General features: G+C 39.4%; 1 protein-coding gene across 1 annotated transcript in view; it reads right to left on the bottom strand.

Annotated features, from left to right (window-relative positions):
- The window catches only part of GLRA1 (glycine receptor alpha 1), an 80,452-nt gene extending 67,189 nt beyond the window's left edge, over positions 1 to 13,263 (bottom strand). Inside the window, exon 1 of the mRNA XM_074207574.1 lies at positions 13,187 to 13,263. Coding sequence (XP_074063675.1) covers positions 13,187 to 13,263 — 77 coding nt within the window. The remainder of the gene's footprint in view (positions 1 to 13,186) is intronic.
- Positions 13,264 to 14,585: the final 1,322 nt, after the last annotated feature.

Below are 14,585 nucleotides of genomic sequence, written 5' to 3'. Positions count from 1 at the left end.
GGAAATATGTTTTGCATGGCTTCACATAAATAATTGATACCTACTGTTTGTTTTCTCAGTGGATGGGGGAGGGAAGGGAGGGAGGGAAAGAATCTGGAATTTAAAAATTAAAAAGAAAATACTATTTAAATTAATAAATAAAAATATTAGAACAAAAGAGGGACAATAATATATACTCTCTATTGCAGTAGAATTTTTGGAGGATAAGTATTATCAAAATCTCAAAACCTTATATATGGGAGAATTCTTCTTATTGCAACTTAGAAGATCTTTACTTGTGTCCTGGTTTTGTCACATACTGCACTGTCACTTTAGATAACTTTTTCTTTCCTTTTCTGGGACTTAGGTCATTTATTCCTGTGTAAAATGAAGGTGTTGGACTGGATGATCTTTAAGGTTCCCTTTAGATCTAAATTCTATGATACCATACTCTTGTCCTACCCTCAGTATTGCTGGGAGTTGAAGATAGCATTGTTGCTATTTTTAAAGAGGAATGAAATGATGTGTAAGGAAAGCTGAGGAGCACACTTCATGCTGTCATCAACTAGAGGCACAATGGGGTGAAGGGAGCTAATGCAGAAGATGTTCATGTGGGAGCCAAGGGATTCTCATCTTTATATCATCAGATCCCTCCTGCCCCCACCACTCTCCCAAACACATTATCTTACTCCCACCCTGAACTCTAGAAATTCTCATTTGCCTTTCCCACCAGACAAGTGATTCTTCCTTCATTCCTGAGGGGGGCAGGGAGGGGGGGGAGGAATTGCTCAGTGAGAAGTTCCAGGCCTTATATGACTAGTCTCTGTTTAATGCAACATCCAGTCCCCAGCCACTTGACTTTCATCTGTTTTTCTCTTATCATTATGATTTCTCTACATTATTGATAGCTTCCATGCTTGAAAAACCCCAAATGACCAGTCACCACTACTGATTGTTGACCAGTTAGAATATTTTTTTCTCCAAAGACCCAAGCCACACTGTTTGCAAGCATGCACTTTTCAAGAAAAATTTATCTGGTAAACAAGCAAATGAAAACTAAAGACTCTGTGCCTTGGAGGTAATGAGAGCCATTGACTGGCTTGACAGCTTCGTGAAGTGCATTCTGATTAGGCTTTAGAGATTGCTGGGGATTGCTCCTTTCCTAATATTCTAGGATAACTGTGGTTGACCAGGAGATTTATTCAGAGCTGCACTAGCTAAGTGTCTAAAACTCAACCATGGGACCAAAGAATCAGTTCAGTAGTTGAAACACCAGACTAGGAGTTAGAAGACCTTAGAACACAGGGTCAAAGGTGACACACACACACACACACACACACACACACACACACACACACACACACACACACATCAGATATAAAGGACCTTGAAATAGATAACAGAGAATGTTAGAACTAAAATATACCATAGATGTACCACAGAACTTCAAATCAGGCAGTGAGCTTGGAGATGATCTAACTCAACTCCCTCATTTTATAGATGGGGAAACTGGGATTCCAATTGGGAAGAATGCAAGGTAACAAGAAGTGAGTTTTATACTTAGTACATGAACCCATATCTTTCAGCTCTTTATCTAGTGAATGTTCTTCTATGCCATGTTGCTCTTTGCCCCTCCTCCACACATGACATGGAGCCTTAGGAAACCAACTGAGAGACTCAGATTTATCTCTGACCATAGGGGAAATTTAGGTCCTGGACTTGTTTTTCAACAACGAATTGCAAATAAGGAAGAGTAGAGGGAGAGGTTGGAATGAACTTTAGTCTTCTGGTTAAATAGTCTTATTTTAGAGCTAAGGAAACTGAGACCCAGATAGTAAAATGGACTTGACTTGCCCAAGGTCACACAGTGCATTTATAGGAGATTACCTTAAATTGCATTAGTTTAGCACATTTTTATCTCAGTTTAGCACACATTTTCACTGTGTATTCCCCTTAGTGTTGACCCAAACTCACAACAGATATTTCTTTGCCAAAGGCAACATTAAGCTGTTAGCCCAACTCTTGACACCAATTTACATTAGTTCTATTCCTTTAATCTCATAGGATTTTTTTCTTAAGATGTGCAGAATATTTGATCAAATTATACTGTTTATTTTAATACCAACATTTGGTGGTAAATGCCTCCTCAAACAAACTATTCTGTGCTAAATCAGCATATACCAGTTAGGAGGGGGAAAAAGATACACAAATCTTTATGTATCCAAGTGACAGTCATTGGGATAGTTCTGAATAGCTCTCATGCTGAGGGCTCAGGATAGTGGTGCTACAAATTTATAAGTCTTCATTCAATACAATTCTTTGGGGATTAGAGGTTGGGGGGGAATTAGAAGTTTATAAAAGATGACTTCCCAACTTTCCCATTTTGTGCAGGAAAGGTTCCATCTCTAATAAAAGCTTGGTCAATTTTTCTGTTCTTAGGGGTTCTAGCATGAAAAGTGATGGGAAAATAGGGTATCATTTCATATCTATGCTTTGGAACCTTGGACCATTATAATCCAACTTTTGTTGATTTGACTTGCCAGGGTTAGAGCAAAAGAAAGGGAAGGGGAAGTGTGACTCACTACCATGACCGACTTTGAATTTGTTCTCATAGAGATGGTAGTCTGTTTTCATGACCTTGGATGGACTTTGGAGATTTTCTCAGATCATGAGTTTATTCTAAGAACAAAGGTGCCAAAGTTTATTAGCTAATACATAATTTAAATTTCTGATTTAACTCAACTCTCCTAAGCTGGTTTTCAGATGTTTAAGTACATTATTATATGGTAAGCAGGCTAACTTGTACTCAGTCTTCACTACTTCATACATTGAACTGCCTTGAATGAGTGAGATGATTCAGTAGACCTAGGGGATCTGGAATAGGCTCCACCACACAATTCCAAGTGAATGTTCTTAAGGCTAACCCTCCTCAAGTATGAATAACATGGACACATTCGAGTCTACACTATTCTCAAAAACTCTTATACTTCTGGGTCTGTTTATGTCTCTGCCTTTTCAGGATACTTTCCCCACCATGTGGAGATTTTTAGGGGATTGGAGCCATGATATTTAAATACTCAGGGATTGTCACCACTTTCCCTATATACTGGAATTGAATCATGAAAGGACACTGGAGATGAGCATTCACTCAATTCTAGCACCAGCAGAATGTGGCAGCTTCCACTAGTCCTAAATACTCACTTTATCCAATTTCCCTCAGACTCCCTGACCTGGAATTGCTCATAAATTGATGGGGATTCATGCCAACCCACTGGTCAACAAATTATTGGAGGAAGCTCAACTTGGACACCCACAAACACACATGTCATTGTGAATTTTCTCAGTTTCTTTAAAGTCATGTCCTAAATCATTCTTTTTCTTTAGCTCAAATCACTAAACACCTCAAGTCCAATACTGATACTTCACACACATTGTATCCTCCACAGATCTTAATGTCCTACATACCAGACACCTAAGGGATGGCTTCTAACTATGCTTACTCCATTGATTACTTGTATCAGGAGAATGTCCTCACCCTTCTCTATAACCCTAGGGGAGTGTCATAATTACACTGAACTTGGAACAATCCTCTTCATCTTGGTGACCACAGTCATTCACCATTAAAATGCCTTATTTAAGCCTTCTCCCACTCCATCAGTTTTCTAAAGGAGCCATGGGATTGAATACAAGATGAAACTCACTCCCCTGCCACATCCCAGAACATTGAGTCTCATGGTATTCTTTTAATGTTTTACTTGTTTTCCATCCTTTCTTAGAGGCAGTAGAGTCCTTGGAGTAGAGTCCTGTGTCTAGAATCAGAAAAACATGGTTTAAAATGCTTCCTCTAATACTTATAATCTGTGTGATTATGGGGACAAGTTATTCCACTTTGACTCCTGCCCTGTTTCCTCATCTGTAAAATGAGGATGATAATACCTGCAATATCTACCTCACTGGTATGTTGTAAGGCTCAAATGAGACAATGCATGTAAATCATAGAATCTCAGAGCTGGAAAGGATCTCAGAGTTTGTATACAAATTTTTAAGTGCTATATAAGTGTTGATTTTTAAAAAAATGATTATTTGGCTTCTCTGAATTCTTTCCCCATTTCTTCTGAGATACTACCTCCATGATCTCTTGGGTTATGTTTTTTTTATCCCTCACTAGATACAGACTTTCCAGACTTTATTCAGTTCAATTTGCAATAACTATTTTTAGCTCAGGACAGCTTCTCCCCCCCCCCCCATATTATTCTGCAGTTATTTAAAGTTATAATTATTTTTCCTACTGTTCCTCATTTGTTTCTTCTTTAGGAGATTGAGGACTGCCAATAAACATCCCCAACTTATCTAGGTAATTATTCTCAGACCAGGTGTATATGGAGTTGCTTGATATATTCTAAAGTATAATTTTTCTGATGTCTCCCTTGGGGTCCCAGTCCCCTGGCTGCTGAATTATTCTGTTCCATCCCTCATTTCAGAACTTCATCCTAGACAGTTTCTTCCTTCTGATGATTTTGCATTTGAACTCTCAGTGCTATAGAGGGAATCATGGGTGGTGTCTTTGTTTTACATTTCAGAAACCGGTCTAGAGCAATAATGTGTCCCAGGTTCCTCATTAAGGCAGGGGTGCAACATCTTAACCAATATATTTTATAATCCCTGGGGATTAGACATTTCACTGTCATCATCTTTGCCACTTCCCTTACCCTTCCTTTGTCTTAGTGACCATTTTCACCACTGCTATTTTCTATCCAAAGAAAATCATGAGCACTTTGGTGTACAGCAATTTATCCTTTTCAATTCTGTCATTACATAGAGTGATAAGAAGATTCTTAGAATCATGCTCAGTGATTACAATAGCAAAGGGGATATTGGTTTTTCCCTCTAAAAGGTTTATTCTCCTCAAGTCTTCTCCTCTGATGAGAGTTTGGGATTCATTGGTTCTGACCAGAAGAAGTCCTTGGGAGCCCAGTGAAGATGACTCATAGAATGACAGAATCTTAGAGCTAGAAAGACCTCAGAGGTTATCTAGTTTCCCTACATGAATAAGAATTCCCTCTGTAACATATCCTTTAAGTATTTGAGTTTCTACTTAAATACTAGGGATGAGGAACTCATTAGTTCCCAAAATGACTCATTCTAGTTTTGGATAATTCTAATTTTTAGGAAATTAAATTAGTAAATTGAGGCAAAATTTTCCTCTCTTTGCTCCACATTGCTCTAATTGCCATTTGGTAGTGGGCAGAACAAATCTAATCTCTTTTTCCATGTGATTACCTTTCAAACTTCAACTCGGAGGTCATCACCCCCCCCCCCCCCCCCCCCCCGCCATCTTCTCCTCTCTAGATTAAACTTCTTTCACTTTTTTTTGGTATTGTAGGGATGCTGCCCTGGTCCATCATCCATTCTGGTCATCTTTCTTTGGTCATAATTTGTCAATTCCTTTCCTAAAATATGTTGTCAGAAGTAAAGGAAATCCTCTAGTAAAGTTTGACTGTCATAAGACAACAGAATTATCCAACTTCTTGCTCCAGACACTATGCTTCTTTAAATACAGTAAAATTTCTTGAGCAGTCTGGTAGGATGTCCTGACAGTCAGTGGCTGGGGAAATCACTAGGAAAGCTAACGTCACAAGAGATGATGTCTTTTTCCTAATCTGAAATGTTTTTTTTTTCTCAATGGTATAAGAATGTTTGAGTCCAGATTGATTGACTTAATTAATGGTTGTTAAAATGAATAAGAAGTCTTATGTTTGATATATGTGACCTTTAATTTCTATTTTCCATGGCTTCAGACTAAGTCCTAACAACAAGCACACACTGAATCCAAGCCTGAATGCTGACCCATACCATCTGCTGAACCCCGGTCATAGTCACATATAATTTCCAATTGTGGGCATAAACTTTCCTCCAACTTCAGTTATGTCATCACAGATGTATATTATAGGCCTCAGATGAAAGAGAGAGGTTGATTCAGAGCTAATGACTAGTGTTGTTTAAAAGCACATTGGCTTATGGAGTAGTGAGCTTCTCAACACTTGGGTAAGGGGTTTTTCAAATGGAGATTGGATAACCACTTGTCAGGAAGCCCCTTAATCCTATGATTCTATGATCTTCTTTGCTAGAAACAAAACTTTTTTTTGAGGTTTTTTTGCAAGGCAAAATGGGGTTAAGTGGCCTGCCCAAGGCCACACAGCTAGGTAATTATTAAGTGTCTGAGACAGGATTTAAACCCAGGTACTCCTGACTCCAAGGCTGGTGCTTTATCCACTATGCCACCTAGCCGCCCTGGAACACAACTTTAAAAAGATCTCCTAGTGATGACATCTCAAGGAGAATCTATAGTATCACTTTCCTTTCTGAAGAATAGTACTTTAATGTGTATCAATAAAGTATCATGAAATTTAGATCCAGAAGGGAGCTTAGAATTTAGTCCAAATTCTTCATTTTACAGATGAAAAAATGGACAAAGAGAGATTAAAAGACTTTCTTAAAATTGTATAGAAAACAAAGCTGGGATATTAGTCTGGATCTTCTGGTTATAAATCGTGTACACTTTTCTTTATACACTGATGATTTTCCTTTTATGAATATCATTAGTGACAAGTGAGATACTAAGAGAAATTGCAATATCCTATATGGAAAGAATACTATATTGGTCCAAAAATACTGAATGTTTCCTCTCAAATCAGTTGCATAAGAACTGTATAAGAACTGCATAAGAACTATAACTGGTGTTATTTATCAGTATATCCATCTATTCATCCATCCATCCATCCACCCAAACATCTACTCATTCATTCATGAATTCATTTATCTATCTATCCATTTTCTTCTCTGATCTGATTTCCAAAGACTGGTCTATATTCAGGGATAGACTATATCCCTACCCAACTCTGCTTCTTTATAAAAAAAAACCCCACTAGCCTGCTGGATTTATTATAGTTGCAGCTGGGGGTAGCGGGGGAGAGAAATGAAAGAGAAGGGAGGGAAAGAGTTGAAAAAATTAGAAATACAGACTTGGCTCGGCAGTTGATATACAATTTGCTGCTTGCTCTTACACACTTTTTCACAGAAAATGCCAACGGGAGAGGGATCAATGGCTCAATGGTCAGACCAACTTTGATAATTCATGTAGTCAACCTTCTAGGGAAGGCAGACACATGAACACTGGTGTTACACCTTCTCATTTGGTATTATAGCAGTTGCTTTAATTAAAAGAAAGAAATTAAGTGTTTATTGGGTACTGCTTTTAGAGAAGGTGGGGGTATTGAAACCAGCCAATAAGCAATGCCATGGTGCAGCTCTGGAATGGCTGACAATTACTACACATGTATAATCATGACTATGAAGACTGGGGAGAGGAAGGAAGAAGGCGAGAGGGGAGTTCTGAGATCAGACAGCATCATTTAGATGGTACAGATCTTTAAATATCCAAGGAGCACATGATTTAATAACCATTTGATTTGTATAGAAATGTGATAATATAAAAAATTCTGCATTTCCTTTCCTCCCCCATCTCTCTCTCTCTCTCTCTCTCTCTCTCTCTCTCTCTCTCTCTCTCTCTCTCTCTCTGTCTCTCACACACCACACACAAACACACACACACACACACACACACACACACACACACACACACACCCTCCAGAGTTCCCTAGGGAAAGATCATCTCTTTATGTCTTCAAAAAATTAAAAGGATAAGCATCTTCACTTGGTATGGTCAAAGGACTGATGGACTTGAGCAGGGAGCTCATTTGTCTCTACCACTTTAGAGTTCACAAAGTACTCTCTCCATAATAGCCCTGTGAGGCAAGGAAGAAAGGAGTACAAGTGTTATCACTTTCATTATAGCCTAGGAAATTGAGGCTTAGAGAGGGGAATTGACTTGTTTAAGTTCACATAGTCAGTTAAGTGATAGAATAGGGACTTAAATTCAATTTTCTTGACATCTGATGCTCTTTTCATTATATCAAGCTGCTAGATATCTGATAAGATGATCTTGGAAGTTCAGCTTCCTCATCTGAACAAAGGGGGCAATAATCCCTACTCTGCCTATCTGCCAATTGATAACAGTTGTATGAATTAAATGAGATAACATTCCTAGGATGCTTTGTAACTGTATTGGACTATATCAGTATTGGCTATCATTAATATGGTGGCATAATCATTATTTTTGGAGGAATTATGTGCAAAATAGAATTTTATAAGTCAGTCAGGAGGCTCTTAACACTAAGGCTGCCTTTCTTTGAGCAGTGAGACCCAGACAGGGTGGACAGAGTGGTGGAGGTCATGGAAAAGAATAGAAACGAGATGCTTAGTGACACTGCTTTTGTAAGCCAGCTGGCTTGGCTAGAGAAAGACTCCCGTGGCCAGTGTCAAACCTCAGATTAATGACTGGCAGTGACTCCCCGTTAAAACGGCAAACTCATTTAGCTCCTGACACTGAATAATATCTGAATTCAAAGGCTGAGAGTGGTAATCTAATTGGACTGAATTAGCCTCAGGAGAACCGGACAATATCAACTTCAGAAGACCACAATGGGAGCCTTTATGGGGAGTTTCAAAAGCTTTGGGGCCCTCGACCCCTTGAAGGGGCTTTCATCTGAGAGCTTGGCAGCACAGTTGAATAAAGACCCATCCTTTGCCTTTTCCCAGCCCTAAAGACCCTAGGTTTGGACCGTCATTCCACTGAGGGCAATTTTTCTCATGAATCTGGGGACTGCCCCAGTGGTGCAGTTTCCTATTGTGTGGACTTTGGCAGAAGGCTGCTGTTAAATCTGCAGGGAAGCCCTTGCTTGTGGGTGTGGGGACTCCAGCACAAACTGACGCAGTGCCTCTATAGTCTATACCCTTTTCTAACTGGATCTTGGATTGACCAGGGCATTGTCATGTCCAAGTTCTGAGAAAAGCCTGCTTCTAGTTGATATTTCTTGGGCTTGATCTATCCATAATAAAGTATCTTTGATAAGGATTTGAATTCTTAACTCTGATGCTCTTCAGGTGGCCTCAGAGTAGTATCTTAACTCTTTGGGCCTCAGTTTCTTTTTCTGAGTATTGAAGGATTTGGACCATTTAAGGTGCCTTTTTGTTCTAAATCCTATGAGCCTATGATTTTTATAGGAGTTGAGACCAGCAGCATAATAGTAGCTCACATTTCAATAGTACTTTCTGATCTTTATTATTATTATTTAATAATATCAGACATTTATATATCAATTTCTTGTTTACAAAGGAATTTACATCTATTCTCTCATTTGGTGCATACAACCAACCCTATGAGGTCGGTAGAATAAGTATGATTTTTCATATTTTAAAAATAGGGAAAATTCAAGGTCATGGAAGATATTAAGCAGGGGATTCAGGATTCAAACCCATGTTCTCTGATTTCAAACTTAGTATTCTTTCCTCTGTGCTAAGAGTGTGGTTTATAAAACATACCTTCTTCACAGCAACTTCAGGAGCAAATTAGGGGAAATTATTATCATCCCCATTTTACAGATGAAGAAACTGAGACCCAAAGAGGGGAAATGCTTGCTTAAGGCCACAAAGCTGGTCATTGGAACTTTTGGGTCTAGCCTCCACCCCTCCTTCTAAACCTAGACTCTCAGGCCAGTCATTTTCCCATTCCTGAATGCTATGCAACCCTGAAGAACTGTTTTGAGACCCCCCCCCCAAGCCCAGGAGGCAGATCCATCCATCTTGAAAACCATCCTGGTTCCTGCCAGCTGATGAAGGAAATAAAGCTAATGACGCCCGCATCAATGCAATGGTGTTGCAGGGCGCTTGCGCAAGCCACCTGATGGGGAGCTCTGCGGGCATCTCTGTTCTGAGGGAAATGATTTTTAGTGTACCTTTAATACATCTGCATCCCCTTTTTAAACTGTCAGGGCACTGTGAGAGCTGGGAGTATGACATTTATTTTCTTTGATACTTCCCTTAACCAGCATGGTGTGGGTGCAACACAGCAAGGGTTCAAAAGCTTGGTGAATGTTAAAAAGTGAAAGATTGTATAATCTTTCTGAAATGGAGTCAGTAGAACCATTGGGAAAAAAATCAATCTTGAGCTTTCTCAGCCCAGAACCTATATTCACAAAAGCAGACCTTGTGGAATGTCAGAAAGGACTATAGGTACCACCTGGTCCAACTCACTTATTTGAAAAAGTAGTTAACTGAATTTCAGAGAAGGGATATGACTTGTCTAAGGACACATAGCTAGTTATTGGAAGAGTCAGAACTTCAACAATTTTCTTGAGGCTTAAGTGGCATTTCCCACTATTTCAGAACACTGCTGCCACCTTTTTTTTTGAACAAAGTAAAATTGATTTCCTAAAATCCTTCCTTCTCTGAATCATGACAAGAATCATGGGGTGACAGCCCCATCTTTAACCAACAACCTTCAAAATGAGTGTAAGCTATTTAACAGTTGAAAAACTACTTAAAAAACAGACTAAGCTCTTTGCCCAAGAGGTACCCTGGAAATATCAGATATGATGTCTTTTTTACCCCTCACATGACCTAAGTCATAACTCTCCTTGCATGAATTCATCAAACTGGGGATGTTATTTCTAGGTCAAAGTGTATGTTATCATCAGGAAGGAATTTTGAAGGATGGTCTTCAGCAACCTGGCCAATTCTTGGTACTACTCCTCAGTAGCCCTGTGGCCATGGCTCAGCAGGTTCAAAATATTTTAGGCAGAGCTAGACTGCAGCTTCATTGGGGAAAAGGAACAAGGTGGGTCACTAGTCAGTAGGAAGGGCCACAGAAAGTTAAAGAGAAATTATTTTCTATAACTTAATGATATCTGAGTTGGAAAGGACATTGACTTATAGAAGATAAAATATTAGAATGCAGGTGACCTTAAATCAAAGACTCTTAGAGTTAAAAAGGTTCTTAGAACATAGAATGTCAGAACTGGAAGAGACCTTAGAACATAGACCATAGAATATCAGAGCCAGAAAGGGTCTTAGAGATGATCCTGTTGCCTCAATCCAACACTATCATTTTGTAGAAAAGGAAAATGATTTTCAGGGTGTTTAAATGTGTAGTGCAAAGTCATGCAGTGAATTAACAAAGAAAGGATTAGAATCTTTTGGGTCACATATCACATGTCCTGTCATTTACCACACATCAGCAAATATCCCTTTTTCTCTATAGTTCTTTTCTAACCAAACATTGACAGCTTTGCTGTGGAAACCCAACAGTTCAAGGGGCTGCTGCCTCTAGGGTTTTGTGTGTGTGTGTGTGTGTGTGTGTGTGTGTGTGATTTATTGTATTGCCTAACTCATGAGAACTTATGAAGTAGTAGGTAAGGGTTTAGAATATTTTCACCCATGATATTTCCTTACAAGGTAAGTAACTGGCATCATTTAACATCTTTCTTAGGAATTATGCACTTTATCTGAACCCAATATGGTGCAGATAAGCAAGTATTAGAGTATTGCTTATTTCTTTCTCTGTGCTCACTGTATAAAAATCCCACCATTAAATAAAGATGGTGATATTTATTCCATTATTTAGTCTAAACCATGAATCTCTATGACCAAGTGCACAGAAGAGAGAAGGAATAACTGAACAAAGAGAACCTAGCAGTATTACCTCATTGTGACCCTTCTTTTCCCTCTCTTGAAAAATGATTGACATGACTTCTCTCATTTAATTCCTATACCATCTGTGTCATACCTGGTAGAGAAATAATTTTTAATCCTAGTTTTTACATTGAATCCCTATGTGACCTTGGGAAAAAATCATTTAACTTTGCTGAGCATCAGTTTTTTCATCTGTAAAATGTGTGTATGTGGTTTGGACAAATGAACCTCTAAACTCCCTTCTAGATACAGATATTGTTGCCTTATGAAAATCTCACCCCTAAAATAAGGTAGGCTGTCCAATGTATTAAGTGCAGTTTTACTTACCACTCCCTTCTCCCCTCACTTCCTACTACATAGAAGCATGCATAAGATGTGATGTTTCATTCTTCAGGAGCACATGGAATCATATCATTACTCACACACATTATGGGTATCACCTATTTTAAAGAATGATGGGGGAAAAGGAAGCCAACCATAGCAAGTCTTTCTGTTACAACCAATAGAATGAGCAGGGTCCCTCCACAATCCTATCAAAACAATTAAAATGCAAATCTTTCTTTTCTGTAGCATGTCTCCCCTTTGTGAAATGCAATGTCTGAGACAGAAATATCAAACACTGCAAAGTGTTCATTAAAAAAAAGGGAAGATGTGCTCAGTCCTATTAATTTGCTCTTTAATCTCTTTAGTTTAGTCCTACCTCCTGTAAGCCAGAAGGAGAAGCACATTTTTGCATACAAATGTTACCCACTGGCCTACCTCCTCAGCATTTTGCAGTTCTACCACATACTTTAGGGGAGGGAAGATCTGACATCATTAGTTGAGAGGACAAACTGAAAGCTTCTTTTAAAGTCATAGAATCATAGCATGTCTGAGCTGTAAGGAACCTTAGAAAACATCATGAGATCAATCTTATTTAGCAGAGTAGGAAACAGAGGTCCAGAGAAGGGAAATGACTTGTCCAAGGTATACATAGTGAGTTAGTAACAGAGATGGAACTAAAGCTCACATTGCTTGACTCCTCAGCTTCTATTATTCCACACATGCTATTTCATAATTTCTATATGTACCTACTATCCCCCTTCTGATTAATTTACAAAAGCATTATTGGAAACAGAGATTGAAACCACAAGTCATAGAAAAATTTGAAGTGTGTATGTTGTTTCATTTTCTCTTCTGTAAGGAGAAAGAAAATAAGAGATGATACCCTGATCAGATACTGATTTAGGATAGTACAGTTGGAAAGAGGTGGGGGTGGGGAGAGGAAAAAACCTTCAGTCAATGAGCCTCCCAATTCATTAGCCAAACTGACAGATTATAAGCAAAGTCCTTGGCTTTTTAATAAAACATTAGTGCTGACAATAACAAGACCCTGACACTTGTTTGTTGGTACTGGGGGAGAATAATATTCATTGGTTACTTATTAAAAACTCCAACATTGCCTGTTTTTGAAAATGACTTTTAATCAACTGCCAGGTTGAGGCACAAGAGGCGGGCAGCCCAAATGAGGAAGATGAATGATCCCTGCGGGTTGAGAGGGAAGAATGATTTTTTTCCAATTCGAGTATATGACATTTATCATCACCCTCCCTGAGCATGGGATGATTCACCCACTTACAACAGGGCTATCCGTTTCAAGGTTTCCCAGGCGAAGGGTTTGGCACTTTTATACCACTCATAGTCTGAGAGATGCATGTCTGCAGGGTACTGATTTTTAAATCCAGAAGGGGATCTAAGTATCGAGGAGGGAAGGATTCCCCTTCCCTTTGACAGAATAAATTAAAAATAAAAAAGAATATAAAACTAATTGGGAATTTACTGGGGTGATAGAATAAGAGTTTGGGGCTGGGGAGGAGGATATGCATAAAGTTTCAGAATGGGAATCTATTTTCTGACTATTTTAATTAATAAATCACGATTCCTAGATATCTAGAACCAAACGGGACTTTAAAACACAAAACATAGAATATCAGAACTGTAAAGGGTCTTACAACAGAGAACATAGAGCAAGAAGGGACCTTAAAATATAGAAGAGAATGTTAGAGCTGGGTCTCTGCTCTTTCATTTTATAGAGGTAACCGAGGTTCGGTTTTCAAACGTTTATTCTTAAAAATAATAGAACTCATGTGTGTGCTTCTAAACACCAGGTGCTTCCTAAGCCGCATCACCATTGAGACTACTCTATAAGCCCCCTCTTCATTCTCCTATCCCCCACCTCCGTCCTCCAAACAGAAACCAAAGTAAGGAGCATATGGAATGCTCTGTGTCCAGCGAGCTCAAGTGCAACCTTCCCCCCCACCACTAGTTGTCCCTCCGCTCCCAGACCGAGGAGAGCTTAGATTTTCGGCACTGCGGTTAGAGAGAATGCAGTCCTCATTAAACTCAGTAACTCATACTGCTCCCCCTTAAAGTCCTCAATCGTGTGTAAGCCAACATGCAGAAGGAGGTGAGTGAGGTATAGTAAAGGGGCCATAAGATTCGGCAAGCGGAACCACAGCTGCCTAAGGGACCAACAGCCCCAGACCTTCCTCCCCACACCAATCAGATAGCATGCCCCGAATGCAGAGGTTCTCAGTCCTTAGATGAAAAGGGAGGGGGACTTGGTCTGAGCCCGCCCCCAGTCTGCTCTCCCCACCTCCCCCTCCTCATCCCAGCACCACTATAGTGTGGTCAGTAGGAAAAAAAAATCTCATACCTGAAGAATACAATCGTTTCCCAAAGGTACAGTCTAAGTGTATTAAAGCTGCACATTTTCCCAGGTTCGATGCTTTTGTAGTCCACGAGTTTTAGGGGAAGAAAAGATGTTTAGAATTGGCACTTAGAAAACCAGGTGAATCAAGCGCTGGGACTTTTCCACTGGCGATTAAAAAAAAGTACAATCCAGATGTTGGGGGTGGAACCCCAAAGGAAAAGGAGGTGGATTTCAGGACCACGGATAGCGCCTGGCTCCCAGTCTTTCAGACCAGAGAGTACTGCCGTTTAATAAACTCTAGCTTGGCTGATCGTTCCCTGCCGCG

This window comes from Macrotis lagotis, chromosome 1 (assembly GCF_037893015.1).
Source record: "Macrotis lagotis isolate mMagLag1 chromosome 1, bilby.v1.9.chrom.fasta, whole genome shotgun sequence".
NCBI classification, from domain to species: Eukaryota; Metazoa; Chordata; class Mammalia; order Peramelemorphia; family Peramelidae; genus Macrotis; species Macrotis lagotis.
This window is presented reverse-complemented; position numbering and strand designations above follow the sequence as displayed.